We start from the raw sequence: 18,700 nt of genomic DNA, 5'->3' as shown, positions 1-18,700 counted from the left end.
ACAGATTGTGCAGCCCAGCTTAGGGCAGGGCAACCATTAAAAACATCTTGCCTTCCCCTAAAGGCTTGTGGATTTGGTATTGTACATATGGATACTATTACAGAAAATCCTGGCTGAAAACAATGGGAGTTTGTGGTGCAGGGAGGGAATGATTCTCCTGTAATATTCTCTAGCTTTCGTGCAGCACTGTTCAGCTGAAGCTTTTTGATGGCCAAATTTACTGCTGGTATAAAACTCTGCTACTTTTCAGTGATTACTATGCAGATGAATTTGGTGCTAGGTTATGTTCTAAATGGTGGTATGGTATTCCCTTTACTCCACATAGCTATAAACAGTGTAATTAACAGGAAAACTAAGTATATCAAACACAAATCAAAGGAAACTAAAGCCAAGAGAAAAGGAGTGGACTTATAATCAGAGACCAGGGTTAGGAGTTAGGAATTTTCAATTTTCAAAGCTTCCTGGAAAAAGTCACTTCTGTGAGCCATAAGGGGATGGATATTCTTAATCACTGCACAGTATCTTAATGCACTTACCTTTCTGAGACTCACACATTTATTTCGCTGACTTTACTCCTTGTAATAAGAAAAGCTTAACTCTTGTAAACTGCATTGGCCTCTGTTTGACTGAGGCCATAGTTTCTTTGGTGTAAACAAGCTGCATTTCTATACTGAAATTAAATGATTGAATCTAGTAATTTAATTGAAGAGGACTCATTCTCATAGTCTTCTCCTGTGGGAGACGAGTGTGAGAAAGAATATTCCTTAGAAACTGTGTGGAGGTCATACTATTCAGGGCCAAGGTCAGGTTGTGCAAAGAGATTTCTCTTCAGATTAAGTGGGTGTATTTACTGGTAGGAGATTTGACACATGAAGAAGATGCCTACCATACCAGCCAAATACCAATCTGCAGTTTGTAACACTGGCCACAAGGACTTCAGATGGAAGCTGCAGTAAACATGTAAGCCATTTTAAAATAATTGCAATCTTGTTATCCTAAACAGAGACAAATTCATAAATTATTACTTTAGGAGGGGGAAAAATGCTCATATTTTTCATTTACAGAATTACAGAATGGGCAAGGTTGGAAGGAACCACAGTGGGTCATCTCGTCCAAGCTTCCTGCTCAAGCAGGGTCATCCTAGAGCACATTGAGGGGAGAGCACATCACAGTCTACAACATCCTCGTGAGGGGAAGAGGAGTGACTTCTCTGTAGTGACCGGTGACGGACTCTGGAGGAACGGCCTCAAGCTGTGTCAGGGGAGGTTTAGGTTGGATATTAGAAAAAGCTTTTTCACCCAGAGGGTGGTTGGGCACCAGAACAGGCTCCCCAGAGAAGTGGTTGCAACACCAAGCCTGACAGACTTCAAGAAGTGTTTGGACAACGCTCTCAAGGCACATGGTGTGATTCCTGCGGATGGTCCTGTGCAGGGCTAAGAGCCGGACGTGATGATCCTTGCGCGTCCCTTGTAATTTGGAATATTCTGTGATTCTATGATTGCACATAAACGTGTCCAGACGGTTCTTCTTACCACGGCAAAACGTGTAGATATGGAAAGCACATTTGGGACAAGGCAAATGGTGCTTTTAAAACACCAGGCACTGAAGGACGCAACGTTACACACGTTATCTACGTGTGTGCCCACGTCGGTCTCAGCAAGTCACCACCCAAGGGCCACCACAGCGGGTGGCCACAGGTGACCAAGCCCGCCGACACTGAAGCACCTTGGAAGCGCAGGGCCGCGGGGAGACTGCGGGCGCGCCGCTTTCCCGCAAGGACGCTCCGCAGGAGGCGGTCGCGCTCCGACCGGCCCCGGCCGGGAGCGTTCCGGAGGCAGGAAGGACGGGATAGCGCGCGCATGCGCGGGCAGCGCTCCGGCCGCATCCACGGCGGGGAAGGAAGGGGAGGGCGGGAGAGCGGGCGGGCACCGCCGTCGCTGCCGCTGCGCCTGCGCGTGCGGTTCGCGGGCAGCGGGGCGGGGAAGCGGAGCGGGGGGTGGCCGCGGCCGTGCAGGCGCCCGGCGCTGCTGCGTGCTGCTGCCGCGGGGCATGGTGAGCAAGGGGCCGCTGCTGCGCCTGCTGACCGCCATCAACCGCAGGAGGATGAAGCTGCTCATGGGGCTCGCCTTCGTCGCCTACGTCGCCTGTGAGTGAGCGGGGGTGGGGGGGCGGGTCTGGCCCGGCCATTCATTGCCCGCTTGCGGGGCGCCCCCCGTGCCCCCCGCCCGCCACGAGGGAGGAGGCGGCGGTGGCTTCTCCCGTGCCCCGTTGCGCTGCCCGGTTGCGGGGGCGCCGCAGCGCGGCCCCTCCGGCCCCGGCGGGGCGGGGGCTCCCCGGGGCTCTGCGCGGCGGGGCTGAGGGTTCCCCCCTTTCCCTGCCCTGCTGAAACTTCCCCGGGTGCGGCTGGGCCGTGCCGGCGTACCCATCAGGCGTGTCTCCCCTGTCCCGTCCCGAGGGGAGCGCTGCGAGCGGGACGTGGCTCGGGGATGTTTTCCTCAGACCGCACTTTGTCCGCCTCGATCGCGATCTAGTAGCGGCGTGAGGTGAACAGCCCGCAGGGAAGTTTTTCTAGGGCAGGCCTCGTGTCTGTTTTTTGTAAAATCCTCCCAAATCCTTTGCGGGGCTAAATAAATGTTTGTTTATTAACTCAGCGCGTAGCTGGAGTCTTAAGAGCCTGGAGAGAGGCACAAAGGTATTTGAGAAAATCTTAGAATAGCCGGTGACGGGGATGTTTATGACTTCAGTTACCAGGTGTGAGCCAAATAGTCTGATTTAAAACGTTGTCCTGTCAGCTCTCTTCCCTTTCTTGTTTTTTTTTCTGTTGCATTTTTAATTTATTTTATTTTAGCCTGTTTTGTTTTCAGGCTTAGGTACTAGGTTTTATGTAGACTGAACGATGCCTTGTCAGCTTAGCTAGGGAACAAGTGATTCTCTTGACGCTTCAAAGCACATGTAGGTGAGCTAGCTTTGGGTATGGGTGTGCGCATCAGATTTAGGATCCTCCCTTTGCATTTGGGAGGGTGGAGAGGTACACCACCAGTAATTTTGTTAGAAGGGGTGGTGTTTCCTACCATAGAAACACAACACAGCAGTTCCCTTTATTACCATATGTTACTGTGCTTACAGGGCTGTTTAGATAACTGCTGTAATCATTGAAATTGTGTGCCAGCTCTGACTTTTCGGGCAGTTTGTTTGTCCAAGTGACTTCAGGTGCCATGCATACTGACTACTGAATGTCTGTTCCTATTTTGAAAGGGCTACATGTTTTGCCAAAAAGTGATAATTGTCAAAACGGAAGTTAATAGGCTGCTGTACAAATACTGGATGTGAGTGGCAGTTGACACGGTCAATGGGACCTGGCTGTTGATTAGTTTCTGTGGACCGTGGTTTGTGCTTGCTTTCTACCTTTGTGAGTAAAAGTTAGCCTTAAGGAGAAGTCTTCTGGCTGCTTGTTCTTTGGGATTCAGAAGAAGGTGGAGGAGGAGAGGGACTGCAGGTCAGTGTGGCAAAAAGTAGCTTGAAAAGGGAATAGGGTGGTGTCTGATGGGAGTGTGTTTTTTGAAAATCTACCATGTCAGGTTGCTGTACTTTTCCATCTTTGACTACGGATCAAAAGTAGTGGAGTTTTGAGGTATGGCTCTGGTGTCATCAACATAATATGATATGCTGGCAGATGCACTGGTCTAATAGAGTCTAGAGATACTATTTTTTGTTTGCTTTTCTGTGGAAGTGATTATGATCCCATCCTTCTATCTTAAAAGTGTACTCCTTGCAATATTACTGAATCATCACTGTGCTCTGGTTGCAGTCAGATAATGCCAGACTAAAATAGCATAGAATCTGAGAAAACTGAGCTGCTGGTGTAGGTGTATGTGCTGGCGCTTCTTACATTCCTTCCTTCTCAAGTACTCTCCAAATGACTAAGTGGTTTTAGGCTGTGCAGCTCCTTTCCGTGAATTTCCATTCAGTGTTAGTACATGGGCAATCAGATTTGGAGCACACGGTACAGGGAATTGTGAACTGGAGGATAGGACTTTTTTTGATAGTGCCATTTTGTCAGTCTATGTGTGAAGCTGAGCAAATGTGTAGGAGGTGTCTTTGAACAGTGTCTTATTTCATAAAAAGCTTCTGCCTTTGAATGCAGATATGTTACAAATGTGCCTGAAGAACTTCTCTCTGAGAGTTTGCAAACTAGAGGGAAAGCTTTTTGCAGGCTGTTGAAAGGCTCTCGGGCTATTGCAGTCTCAGAAGTGACTGATTGGCTCCCTTGATAGTTTCACAGCACCAGGTGTTGGGTGGCTAGGCTGTCTCTGGTATCTCTGCTCCACATCTGTTTCCCACCAGCATACACCACATACAATGACTTAAATTTCTGTACTGTACACCAGATGAAGGAACTGTGTTATAACCATTTGGCAGTGTGGGTAATCAACAGCTGTTTTGGCCCAGCTTCAGGAGGTCATGCACAGTGGTGAAATGGGCAGCTGTGAGTGCTGTTGGGGGTGTTGCCATCACATGCTTTGCAGTGTCTCACCTAAAGAGTCTTGTTTACTTTGGTTGAGAACCACTGTGGCACGAGGTGCACAGTCAGGGTCACATTAAAGATCCCTAGAACTCTTTTTATGGACTTTGCTGGTTTCCCTAGTAGTACTTAGAGTCAGAAAAATCCTTACTTTACATCTGGGTTTGAATTAAAGTAATATTTGGTGCTTCATTTCTGGAAATCTAATCTATATTAATTTTAAAAAATCGTGCACTTGAAACAGTGTGCTGTGCATGCTTTGTGTGTATAAAAATAAATGCCAAAGGGAGCATTTCTGTTTAGCACGCAGTTAACAGCTATTGTAACATAAGCAACTCTTTCCTGGGAAAACTGGAGTGAACAGAGTTCAACATTTACCTTTACCTCTTCTGGAGCCCTTGGGTGAAAGAGGTGACATTGTTCCCCATTGCCCAGGTGATGAATCTGGAGGTACCACAGCTAGCGAGCTGTCTGAATCACTCTGTAATCTGTTAGAATGCTGCTCAATTTTGTTTTATATACTCTTCAGAATTAGCTTAGTTGGCTCACTTGCAAGGCTGTCTTTTGTGAACATTGCATGGCTATACTATGCTGCATATCGTGGGAAATTTTGCCCAGAGGTTGCATTTGCATTGCCCTTTTAAAGGGACAAAGTCTTCTACTATGGTTTTCCTCTGATTTAACTGCCAGCAAGATAGTGCAGGACTGCAGTGCTAACCAAAGCGAGGTGGAGGGATGTGTGGAGGTGGACTGAAACTAATCCTTTCAGTCCTGGAGGGAACTTACATCATATTGAAGCTTCAGAACATGAGGTGATTGTAAACACAGGTGAAGTGGATTTTTGTTGTCTGCAATGAGAAATGTAGACAGATCACAAAAGAGCAACCAAGTAAATGAATAATATTAAAAAACCTTCAGTGTCACCATAATATGAATAACTTTTATACAGGCTGAGAGTTTTGCTTTTAAAAATCCCACCTGTTTGTGTGTTGGTATGTCAATACATAAACACCTTAAACTCATTCCCTTTGACATTTTAAATGTTTATTCAGCTTTATGTGAGCATTCTGACCTGCTTTAGTGTGATTGTCTTTGTAGAATCAGGACCTTATTTAAGTTGTTGGAAATAACAGTGTAAAAACTCGTAGCCAGGATTTAAAGACCAGAGCTCCTCAATCTCCATGGCTTGCTTTAGTCTTGATGCTACTGTGAGTAATCTGCTGATGTCTTGATATGACAAGGAAGTTGCATGTTCTTAATGAAAAAGTTAAGAGCTCTATTTCTGGTAAAGTAGAACAGTTCTCTTTACTAATTTGTAGATCAAATAGTTCTCAGGAAGTGTATCAGTAGCCTTGATCCTTTTCCCAGGGGAAAATGTCATAGTAGGGTGCTGCCATGAGATCCGAGCTTAAGACCTCGTTTCCTTTATAAGATAAATTACAGCACGGCTACTGAAACAACTTAAAAATGAAATATCAAAATAACATGAGGGAGGTACATCCTGCAGTACGGTGGCTTGACTTCCCCCAGCATTGTTAGTTTCCGTGGCTGTTATCCTTTGTTTTACAAGAATAGCCATTTGTTTTTGTTAGGTTTCCATCAGCTAGGAAGAATGTAGTATTCTCTTCTCAGAATATCAAGGTGTGAGTAAGCTTTTCAGTTTGAATCTTACCAGCCCCTCGCATGTTGCTTGTCTTGCGTATGTTCAAAACTAAGGTAAATACTACTTAATATTTTGTTTTGATAAGCTTTTACTTCCACTTTTCATAATAGAAAAGTAGCTGTCAATTTGGTCCTGTACTGTTGCTTCAGGCTGACTGTCTCAAATGCTATTCAGCACTGATGTGGAGAATACCAGAAATCTTGATTCCTCAGCTGTTTTACAACCAGACATCAGGATTGACTAGCTATGGAAGAGTTAGAAATGATTGTATGTGACATCAGGCTCGCCTGCTTTTTGTGTTAGCATGCCATGGATTCTCCACCAAAAATAATCAAACCCAAAACATTTGCTTGCTGGCTTCATGTCTTGCAGAGCTGCCTTTCATTTGTGGGTTTATGCAAGTGAGTTCACTGTCTTCAACAGCTTCCAGTTCCCTGCTCATCAGGGAAGCTGAAGCCATGTAGCTTAGGAAAATTTGTTCATGCTTCAGTTGAGTTGGTCAGGAATAGATATACTCTGGCTATGCTTTGCTAACCAGGATGTTTTAAACCAATTTTTTGGCATCCTGGAGAAATTAATACTTACAGATCCTATCTTATTTTGATTTAATGTTTGTAATATTTTATTTCCACTTAGTATTTGTTTTTTTCTGTGGCATGTTCAGGAGGTGGTGCTGCCATCATTCTACTCAAGGACAAACACTCTTAAACTTTCATCTTCTTTACCCTCTGTTTTTGCAAAGGGGAAACATTTCCCTGTCATTTATATTGCTGGTTTCTTTTCTCTAAGGTTGGTTGACCAAAGCAGAGTTTGGTTGAAACTGGTAGTTTTCAGCATCTTGTTTATGGATTGTAGGGAGGGAGAGATGGGGGTTACTGCATCAATTTACCTGAAGAGGTTTGTGAAAGGTAGCTGGGAAGAAGGAGTTTGTTTCAGTTACAGTGCTGACCATTGGAGCATTCTGTGTGTCCACTGAAAACAGTCTTAGCAGTCAACAGATGGGTCAGTGGATGAGTAGCAGTAAAGAATGATATGTTGAAGGAGTAGGGACACTGAACAGAGAACTGGAAAAAAGACTTAACAGAAATTTTGAAAAGAGTTCGCCATCTGGGAAACTAAGAACAGAATTCAGTCATGAAGTGATGATGCTAATTGAAATGTAACAAAAAGTATCCTTGGTCAGCTTACCATCCAGTACGAAGCTACATTAACTCTTGTAAAGACAGAAAATTTCCATAATGTTACTTCTCACAGCTGTAGGAAAGTACAGTTCTTAAGAGAAGGTACAAAAATGTCCCGATGACTATGTTACCTTTGTTTTGCTAATTGAATGACTAGCTGAGGGATTGACAGAGAGTGGTGGTGATGGTGTCCAAATTGGAGAGAGAGCACCTTTCCTGTGAAAACCCAGTGGGAAAAGCTCCAGTTCCTATCTGCTGTCTTTGATTTGGGGCAGGAATTTTACTGTTGAGCAAGGCAGCAGTTCAGGAAATATAATAGGAAGAACTACTTGCCATACAGAAATCTGCGTAGACTTATAAGCCTCTTTTAAGTACTGAAAGGCCACAATAAGTACTTGCTGTTCCAGGCAGAACAACCCCAAACTCTCTCATATGTCTTCACAGGAGAGGTGTTTCATCACTCTGACCTTTTTCTGTGACAACCCTTTGGACCCTCTCTAACAAGTCAATGTCTTTTTTGTTCTGGTGGGCCCTAAAACTGAATGCAGGTGGAATAGAGGGGGAGAATTACCTCACTTGACATGGTGACCACACTTATTTTGATGGAGGGCAGAATATGATTTATTTTCTGGGCTGTAAGTGCACATTGCCATTTCATGTCCTATTTTTCCACCAGTACTCCCAAGTCCTTTTTGACAATGATGCTCTGAGTCTGTTTGTAACCAGTCTGTACTGATACTGGTAGTTGCCCTGATCCAGGTGAAGGACCTTGCACTTTGCCTTGTTGAACTTTATGAGGTTCATATTTGCCCACTCTTTAAACTTGTCGTTGTCCCTCTGGATGGCAACCCTTTCCTCAGTGACACTTCTCAGCTCAGTGTCACCTGCAAACTTGCTGAGGGTGCTCTCAATGTGTCATTAATAAAGATAGTGAGCAGTTCTGGTCCCAATATGCGCCCCTGAGGGACATCACTTGTTACTGACCTCCCTTTGGACATTGAGCCATTGACCAGAACTCTTTGGATGAAGCCACCCAGCCAATTCACAGAATCACAGAAGGGTTCCACCAAGAGTCATCGAGTCCATCTCTTAGCCCTGCACAGGACCATCCCCAAGGGTCACACCATGTGCCTGAGAGTATCATCCAAACACTTCTTGAACTCTGTCAGGCTTGGTGCTGGGACCACTTCCCTGGGGAGCCTGTTTTTACCAGCCCAACCACCCCCTGGTTGAAGAACCTTTTTCTAATATCCAACCTGAACCCCCCCAACGCAACTTCAGGCCATTCCCTCAGGTCCTGGTCACCACAGAGAAAAGATCAGTGTCTGCCCCTCTTCTTCCCCTCACAAGGAAGTCGGAGACTGCAGTGAGGTCTCCCGTCAGTCTCCTCCAGGCTGAGCAGACCAAGTACTCTCAGCCGCTTCTCATACAGCTTCCCCTCAAAGCCCTTCACCATCTTTGTTGCCCTCCTTTGGGACTCTTATGAGCTTTTTATATCCCTCTTTTGAGCTTTAAATTTTTCTTACGTTATGGCACCCAAAACTGCACACCATATTCAAGGTGAGGCCACACCAGTGCAGAGCAGAGCGGAACAATCCCCTCCCTCGACCGGCTGGGGATGCTTTGCCTGATGCCCCCCAGGACATGGTTGGCCCTCCTGGCTGCCAGGGCACTGCTGACTCATAGTCAACTTGCCATCGACCAGGACCCCCAGGTCCCTTTCCGTGGCACTGCTTTCCACCATCTCATTCCCCAGTCTGTATGAACATCCGGGGTTGCCCCATCCCAGGTACAGAATCCTACTCTTTCCCTTGTTGAACTTCATATGGTTTGTGATTGTCCAGCCCTCTAATTTATCAAGATCCTTATCCATTAAGTAATCCATCAAATCCGTATTTCTCCAATTTAGTGAGAAAGGTGTTTTTTGGGAAATAATATATTCCTAAAGAAAGGAATTGTTTACATTGTTAAATATGTAACTTAATTAAATTAAAACTTCAATGCATCTTTAATAAAAAGCATTTTATTAAATAATATAAATAAATAAAATATAAATATAATTAAATAAATATAAAGCTCCCTTTGTGTGCTTTCCCTTTTCTCAGATTTTCCTCTGGAGAAAGTAAACCTTATTTTTCTGCCGGGAGACTGAAGTTGCTGAGTGACTATGGAGACTCAGATTTAAGGAAAAGAAAAAAAACACACCCTTTTTTGAATGATGTTGCATCTGTCTGAAATGGAAAGTTTGACTGAAGCGATTCACTCTGGATGTTCAGAGCTTATGATTTTGCTCTAGAAATTCAGGTTATGCCCATATATTCATATTGTTCCTGCATGCTGTTTCTGTTGATAGTGAAATCTACTTGTAACAAATGTCATCTTGTAGTCTTATTATTCTGAGGAGCAGAAGTTGTAAGGAGGGCAATACAGGGCAAAAAATCCTGTGTTTTCACCTAAATCTACTTAGACAAAAGTTTTTGTAAAAGTTTGTTTAACAGACTGTCTTGAAAATGCAACCAACAAAGCAATTAGGAAAAAAATGGTTTTAAAAGGGATTACATCTGATTTTGGTACAGTTGGATCTCTATGGACATCATGGTTTTGCTTTTTAAAACATCTGTTTTAAAATGTATGTTATGTTGAAACTGATGTTGTCACCAGTAATTTCAGGTTATGGGTGAGTATTACTGTTGATGCCCTTTAATAGTGTATGACTTGATTTTAATGTCGTTTAAAGAGACCCAGAGAAGAGGAATCATCCTGTGATAAAGGTACAGGCTTCTTTTGAGATTGTTGGTTTTTTTTTTCCCCACCTTCAGTTGTGGTAGTGTTATTATTTTGGTTCCCCAGCCTATTTGGATGAGTTAATTAAGGCATGCAGGGTTCTCTTAGCATAGTAATCTGTGTTCTATAGAAACCTATATAATAAGTTTTATTGCAGATGGCAGACTGAAAGGACACTGAGATGAAAACATTCATCCTGCTCCTATGTTTGGAGGATCCAGAAGGATAACTCTTGGCTGTTCTTAAGTGCAGCTGGTCAGAGTTAAAAGTCTGACTGTGACAGAGAAGTCTCCATTTAATAGTGGATGCTCAGCAAAACCCCAGGAAGGTGCTTGCGGTTTCTGTTGTACTTTTTCAAGGGTGATTTAACAGATTTTGTAGTTTGTTTTGTTTTGTTTGTTTTCACTTAATGCAGTCAGGATTGGCTTGTATCCCAAGCAGAGCTCTTGGAATATTCCTTTGCTGACAGTCTCCCACTCATTGCAGTGCTCTGCATCCAGCATAATTTCAGAAAGGGGCTTCTCTAGAAAAACTAAACAAACTTTTAAATTTCCAGGAATATAAGTTATATTCTGTACATAAAACCCCCACATTCTTTACTCATATCTAATTGACTGACTTTTGTTTAAGGTAGTTTTGAGAAATCTTGTAAAACTGTAAGGTTGCGCTTGCCAAATAGTTACGGCTTGATCTCTCAGAGGCTGCGGAAAAAAAACCCAACCAGAAACAGACAACAAACCAAATAAAAAAGAGGATTGGGGTTTTCTGAAAACCCTAGGTGATTAATGTTTAGTCAGCAAAATGTAAATACCTCTTTAGTAACAATACTGTGATTAAAGTTTTAAGAAACAAATCTCTTTTCTAAAAATACGAGCTATTTCTCACTACGCCCAAGGCATGTTGTTCTTCCCTGGAAGCTGTCACTTCAACATGTGATGTCTGTGGGAGGGATTAATGACTGATATATTTTTAATCTTCATGGTAATTGCAATTAATCCGTGTAAAAATGCTACAATAAAAATTATTTCTCTCATTATTTTATGGAAGGGATGCAGAGGGGAAAAAACATCTCAGAAACAGTGTCATAATAGGACTACAGGCCTTTCTCCTACAGGCCATTAAACCAGGCTTTCTTATGTCTTAGAACATTCCAGATATTCTGATTGCTTCCCTAATGGCAACTTACTATTACCTTAATGGCAACTTATTATTACCTTAGTCATTGGATGAGGTTTACAGTTAGTCTTTGAGAGAATAAGCAGAACCTCTGTCTCTTTCTGTCTTGTAGGTGAGTGTCTTAATTGTTTGGTTACAAGTCATGCTTGTGTCTAGTCCAATTAATCATGAATTCTTCCCTTGCACATTTTCAGTAGACAGCAGGAAGCCTCTGTGTTTGAGTGCTCTCTAGTTGGATGACTAGTAAGTTCTTCATAGAGTATGTACTGTGTGTGGCTGTGGAGGATGAGGGTGTTAAATCTCTAAGGTCTGAGAATTGGCACAGGACTGCTATCCTGGATGAGTACTTTTTGGCTTAAAATATTTGGCTTTATATTTGGATTTTTAAGACTGGCTTTTACAGTGAGGTGCTTGATTATGTTAGTGTTTGCTCAAATTTGGTCCATTAGGAGTCTCATGCTTTTGAAAACTAGGTTTATATGTAGTGTAGTGCCTGATTCGTGACCTCGCTGGTGTGGAAGACTTTTTTAACCATCCCTGTTTGCAGGTTTTGGTGCCTGAACTTGGTGGGCCTGTTAAGCGTTTTTATGGTGCCTTTGAGGATTTTCATCTTGAATTTAGGCTTGTAATTCTGATCGTTCTGCTTGTGCATTTAGACCCACTTGCCTTAATATGTTTCAGTTGTTCTTGCCTGAATGTCAGACTGGCCTTGGCATAACCTTTAGGACAAGGACATCCTCTGTGAGCCATAGTCCTTGTCGTGGTTTAACCCCAGCCAGCTGCCAAGCCCAGTCATGTCGCTGGTTCTGCAGCAGGGTAAGCCTGTTATATAAACAATTGTGCATTTAGAAGAAACACAACCAAACCTTATTTCCACTGTAGTGCAAAATCTTACATCTGATCCCTTAAACCTTGATGTGAGCTCTATGTGAGCACCATTAGTTAAAGAGATCCTTCTTGGAATTGTGCATTCAGAATCCTTTGTGAGGGCAGTATGTTGAAGCGAGTTTCTGCAATGCCTCTTTGCATGTGAGAGAGACTTCAGGGTTCTTCAGATCCCTCAATATGGTAGTTCCTGTGTGGTTCATTTTGCAGTTTCTTTTTCTTCCCCTTTCCCCTTTCCTCTCTTTTTTTCTTTTTTATTTTTTCCCCCACAATGGTACAAAAATATGCTGCTTAGAAGCATATTGTAAGGTTGTGTACCCCTACAGGACTGAAATATCAAGCAGTCATAGTGATTTTCGAAGGATGCAAATGCCTTTTTGAGCTGCCCTTCCCTGCTGTGGATACTGAGAACACACAATTAACATGTGGAGGCCAGTTTCTTGTATGCAATGTATCTGCACTGTCTTTTCAGCATGGTATTTGTGTTGCAACTGGCAACTCATTTTTTCATCAATTCCTGCTGCACCAGCTAAGCCCAGATGCTTCCTGCCACTGCATAAACAACACTTATTATTTGTATGCATTTCTGTAGCCCAAGAAAATAATTCATTATAAGTGTAACTGAGAAGTATCTAATTTGAGAATTCTGTACCTGTAGTTGTGAGATGGTCATCATTCACTGAAAAAAAAAGTTTTTCCATTAATGTTATCATAAATAATGTTGAAATCCTAGCCAGAGGGTGAATAACTGGAATTTAACTTACTGCTCAACACCGTATCCCTTTTTCCCCACAGTAAATTTACTTTTATCTAGTTAACATAAAATTCAAGTTTTTTTTTAAATTCTGTTGGATTTTATTGATCATTCATTCTAATATAAAGCTTCCCTATCTTTTTCCCAGAAGATGACATGAGGCTTTATGACACCACCAGAGATATCACAGTGCCCTTCTACAGTTTGTTTGATAGTCTGTCGTGGATTCGCTTGAGTTACTCTTTGAATTAATCAGCAGCACTCAGCAGTTACAAACACTTCAGTAGCTTTGCCATCCCCTAAAGGGTAGAACAGCAACTGCATTACTGCATCCTCAGTTGTGTCTTCCCATTCCTTGTTCCTGGGTATGTTTCGTTTTTCCTCCTGCCTGGAAGGTGCCTGTGATTGTAGCAGTGGTTTTTTTTTTCTTGTTTCTGTAACACCTCATCCTCTGCTTGAACTCAGAAAGTAATAATGATGAAAATGAATCTGGAAAGCCAAAATGTAGGCAAAATACTTCACTAACTGCTACTTGAGACCTGCAATATAGCTTACAAAAACTGAGGACACTTCAGAAGCTTTCTATATGTATGTAAATACTGCATATAGACAACTCCTTCTTCTTAAGACCCAGTGTCATTTCAATCCTTAAAGAGCAACTGCAGAATGATTTTCTGGAGATATGTGGGGTATATTTGCTGTGTTGCTTGTTCTGCAGGGTCCCTTAACTGTTCCATGTTAACCATGTTTATCTTGATGATCTGAAGTTGTCAGGTCTTCCTTGTCAATGTAGTCTGGTTTATGGCTTCTCAATTTTTCACTTTAAACTACATTCTGTGTCCTAGTTGAAAGGAAAAACAGTGTTCTGATAGTCTTCCTATAATTACTTAAACCCTGAAAAGTTTCTAAAGATTTTTTTTCTGGTAGAAAATAATTTGGGCAGATGAATCTTTTTTGTGAACCCAGAAACTGATGCGTCTTTGCTGTGCTATTCTAGACTGTGATTTATCTTTCTATAAAACTTTTTCCATACGAACAGTGTAATAAATGGGTTTTGTTTGCTTACTGAGGCATTTGGTTATATTACTTAGGTACCTTTTGTGTATCCATCACAATGTGTATGTGTTTAGAGAAAGAACACACATGCGCACAAGTACTTGCTACCTTTAATGCATCTTGTGGCATCTCTTCGGACTGGTTCAGCTCTCAGCTGTAGTGGCCAGTCTTTATTGTTGTTACTCTGCAGTTTCCAATTTGTGTGGTTCAGGTCTACAGGGTTCTTTTCTTGCTCTTGTCATTTTTTCAGTGTCCCCAGTAAACAAGTCAAGTGTTCCGGTTTATTTAATCTGTGTACAGTGGCAAATTATAGTTTAGATAATTCCTGTGCATTTCCTTATTGTCTCATGTAATCTCATCAGAATTCCTCCCACGCTTTGAAACTGTGTCATAGATACTTGGAGGGGTGTGTGTATGCAATTTATTTAGATAATTTGTGATTAACATACTTAATATTGTCCTAAATTCCTTCTGATGATAATAGGAAAAATCACCTCATGTACTGTTATATGACACTGTAATGTTTTCTGTGTTCTTATTTTTCAGCTGTATGGGGAAACTTAGTCAATATGAGGTAATGTATATCATTTTTGTATGGAATATTCTTATGCGAAATAAAATTAACTTACCTTTCCCATCAACATGTCAATATATATAAAGTAGGGAGAAAACAGAACAGCAGCTCACACTGTTGTTTGGGTGGTTGCTAAGCAGATGATACCATTTTTTTAAATCCAGAGTTTCGGTCTCAAAAAGGGTTGTGTGTGTGCTGCAAATCTCACCCAGGATCTTACTCGCACTTCAACATCTACCTTTTTTTACACAAATTTATCTTCCAGTTTTGGCAAGTTGGTTGGCATACCTGGTTTCATAGGCTTGGATTCTCCTTTTCTCAGCGCAGATTTGACTGTATCTCACTGATAATACGGGTTTAAATATTGAAGAGCAGCAGATTCTCTGCTGCTTGCCATAGTTGCGTTTCTGTACCTAGAATCAGAAACATACTTTGGAGAGTTTTTCCTCTTCCCGAGTTAATTGGGAGATAATCTGATGCTTTAACTGCTGAAAAGCAAAAAATCCTGCATTGTTCCCTAGAATTTTTTCCTTTAGAAATAGAAAGGCATAGCATATGCATGCAAAACATGCAGATTTTCACATCATTTCTGCTTGCATGTGAGTTTGTCCTCCAGGAAAATTCACCAGCTGCAAATTCACAGCTGCAAAAGAAATTGAAGAGAATATGGGTACAACCCGTTCCCTATAACAAAGTCATTGTGTATAGAGGACAAAATATTTCACCATGTTGTTTTGCTACTAAAGGGTTTTGGTACTCTACCATGCCAGTCTTAGCGGCACAGAGTAAGGAAAGTTTGAGGAAAAACTAAGAAAAATAATGAATTTCCTGTGGGCTCTGATTCACCCAGGACAGCTTTCTCTGGGATCTGTTCCTGTCCCAAGCTGTCCGCTTTACTCCTCTTGGAGTTTCCCACCCTTGATGCACAGAGTGCTCAGCTGTCGGGCAAACAGCTGCTGAGCTGCTTTGTCTTGCAGATGGAGATATCATTTAGATTACCTTGTTATCATGACTAGCGAACTATGGCAGCTTAGCAGCTGTTACATGAGCAGCTGAGCATTTCTTAAGGAAGGACAAGAACCTCAGAGAGGGGTTGGCAGAGGACAGGTGGATGTAGTATCCAGTGTGTTTATTCCCTGATAAGCTGTTATTACAAATTCTACCACTACCTGCATATTTCTTATTTGAGATATCCTTCTTAGAGATATCGAGGGGGAAAACTTTATTTCTGAATGTCTGATGTTGGTCCTCAGCCAGTAAGATTGTCTTTGTTAGGAGGAAGAGCTCATTAAATACTAAACTGCAGTGACAGTCCTTCAGTTCCAGAATCAGTAGGAACTATTTTTGAGGCGACCTTTTAATATACTGAGGTGTTTTCCAAATTTTCCCGGCTCGTTTATCAGATAGGAAAGGCTATATATTCCACAGTTGTTTGCATAGCTTTTTGTAAATTTCTATTATTTGGAAAAACATTTCCAAAATCCACCAGGATAGCTTAATGTTGCTTCCTTATACTAAATTCATTCAATGTTAACTGGAGGGTTGTTATTTGCCACTAATACAATAAATGACAATCTGATTTGAAAAGATGGTTCAGGGTCTGTGTGTCTTTGTGTAGGAATTTACTGTACTTTTTACAGATATCACAAAATGAATCTGACCACTAAGATTTTTGCCTCAGTAATAGACTGAGCTGACTTTTAAAAGGTAAGAGTTTTACAGAGGGTTATGAAGGGAATCGTTGCTCTAACTTCTAACAGTATGGTGTATATATATATCTGCTTAACAAAGGATCTTCTATTTCCCTGGGTGTAATGAGTTCAAGTCCCAAGTAAAGGAGCTCTGTTTTTTTATTTATGAAAGAACTCCATTTTATGTTGGATACCTATGAATCCTCTAGTATGCAAAAACTTACTACTGGAAGATAAATAATTCCCCTTTCAGAAGGTTTAATTGAGAAAATATAATTATGCAAATGTAAGGAAAATTACGTAGACTATATGCAGGGGGTAAAATATTCTACACTTGTAGAAGTTTACTCAAGAATGAACACAACTCATTGAGATATTTTACACAATTAGATGCTAAGTGAGACCACACAGATTTGTGCAAGACATTAACTTCTTAGATGGTACTCTGTTTTCAAAAGTTACCACAACATGCATCATCCTTGACTTCATTTCAAATGACTAGCATTTGTGTGAGAAGTCAGTATTGCCCATGAGGTGGTCACTTAAGACACATTTTAGTATAGGGCTTTTTTTCCCTTGTGTTTGAAAAAGTTCAAAGTGAGATCTATTTGTCCTTTTCTCTCTTTGATTGATACTGTTGTGGCATTAAGGGAAAATGTTTTGTCAGTGTACAGAGACCCTCAAAGAGAGTTTTGGGCATTTGCACAGTAAAGTTACACTCAAAACCAGTGATTAGATGCTTTTCTAAAATGAAGTTAATTTTCCGTATAGAATGAATGTCATTTTTATAGTTACTGTTCTTTCCTGTGGGCTGGTTCAGTTTCTGCCAAACTTGGTGATAAAGCTAACTGATTTCAGTGGGAATTGAACCACCCACTTTAATTTGTTCTGAGTATGTCTTTGAAATGATACTAACTCGAGATGCTTTGAAGGTGTTGTTTTAACAGCATGATGAAGGTGCAGTGGAGCAGCTATTGCTTAGGTATGGATTATGTTTTTTTTTCTTTTCTTGACAACAGGACTCTTCAAGAAAATGGGGATCAGAAGGTGGAGAGTAAAATAGAGGAGGTTAGTTTGCTAATACTTGCAATCTGTTTTGTTTTGAGGACTCCATTTCACTGATTTCATGTTGAAGAGGTGCATTTAGTTTTATCTCATTACTCTCCATTCTGCTAAAACCATTCAAAGCATTGGATTTGTGTCTGTACATAAGTTTTTGAACTGTTCTTTGCTATAGTTGAGTTTCTAACATGGATGCATAACTCTGTTTTTGTTTTCCTCAAAACCTTTCTTGAAAGTAATAAATCTGCTGATGCATTTGCTGCAGAGACTGTGGTAGAATCCTTCTGAGAACTGTTAAATTTGTTACTGAAAGGATATACACAAATTCTTTCCTCTGTCACCCTTACAAAATGTGAAGTGTATATATCTCATTAGAAACTTGAAGCTGCCCAAAAATGCTTTGCTTTGTTCTTAAATAATGGACACAGATAGCAATGTTTGTGGTTGGGGATGATGTGCAGTACTAATGCTTTAAGCATGAGCCCGGTAATTTCTGGAACAGGCATGGGAAATGGATACACTGGTGGTTCTGAACTTCTGTACCAATACCTCTGAATTTCAATTTCAACCTCAGTTTGTTGTGAGATATTAAGAGTATGTGCAACAATTCTTTCTCCAAATGTTCTAGACTTCTAATAACAATAAAGCAAAGCGTCTAATAGATACAGAAGCCCTTGAGGTCAATACCCCTTACCCTTGTGTGGGTATGAGTGACTGTATTAGTGTAGTCTGGTCTGTCTAATGTCTTGTATTCCAGCAGGTTTATATAACAATTGTTCCTCTGAACACAATGAGGAGCCCACTGAAATTGTTTAAAATCAGTGGAGAGATTGTGTTCTTAGTTTGTCTTTTCCATGCCTCTCTTCTCTTTTTTTCTTTCCTTTTTTTTTTTTTCTTTAATTCTGATAAGTGTAGCAACAAGCATTGTGAAAATTCCAGCTGTTAAAGAATGATGAAATGCTTGAAATTCAATGTGTAGAGCAGAGTTACTGTAAGGTCTGAGAAGTTGAGCATTTCTGGATCTTTTTAAAACTTGAACCATCAGAATAACTGTTTCAAGAGCTATTTGCTGCTCCACAGAGCTAAATATTTAATAAATGTAAATGACAATACCGTATTATTTCCTCTTAACGTGAATATGCAGCATATTTCAGTTTATGAAGTTCTTGAATTGTCTAGTTCTAATTAGAAGTATTTGTACAAAACAAATTAATGTTGGTTGTTGATGTGTTGCTATGAAGTACCACTTCAAGTAGCTTTCTGATAGCTTTCAACTTATGTATAGCCCTAGAGAGTGTTTTGTTTTCAGTGCTAAGCTAAGGGATTTCATTTCACACTGTACTAGGTGATTG

The 18,700-nt window shown here is 41.2% G+C and overlaps 1 protein-coding gene across 1 annotated transcript in view; it reads left to right on the top strand.

Annotated features, from left to right (window-relative positions):
- The first annotated feature begins 1,990 nt into the window (after positions 1-1,990).
- Positions 1,991-18,700, top strand: part of UXS1 (UDP-glucuronate decarboxylase 1) — a 55,741-nt gene continuing 39,031 nt past the window's right edge. Inside the window, exons 1-3 of the mRNA XM_027716751.2 lie at positions 1,991-2,146; positions 14,568-14,595; positions 17,306-17,354. Coding sequence (XP_027572552.1) covers positions 2,050-2,146; positions 14,568-14,595; positions 17,306-17,354 — 174 coding nt within the window. The 5' untranslated portion in view covers positions 1,991-2,049. The remainder of the gene's footprint in view (positions 2,147-14,567; positions 14,596-17,305; positions 17,355-18,700) is intronic.

The sequence above is a fragment of the Pipra filicauda genome, unplaced genomic scaffold, assembly GCF_003945595.2.
Source record: "Pipra filicauda isolate LSUMZ 115617 unplaced genomic scaffold, ASM394559v2 scaffold74_size2892960_pilon, whole genome shotgun sequence".
Lineage (NCBI taxonomy): Eukaryota > Metazoa > Chordata > Aves > Passeriformes > Pipridae > Pipra > Pipra filicauda.
The sequence above is the reverse complement of the archived record's forward strand: the minus strand, read 5'-3'. Positions and strand labels throughout refer to the sequence as shown.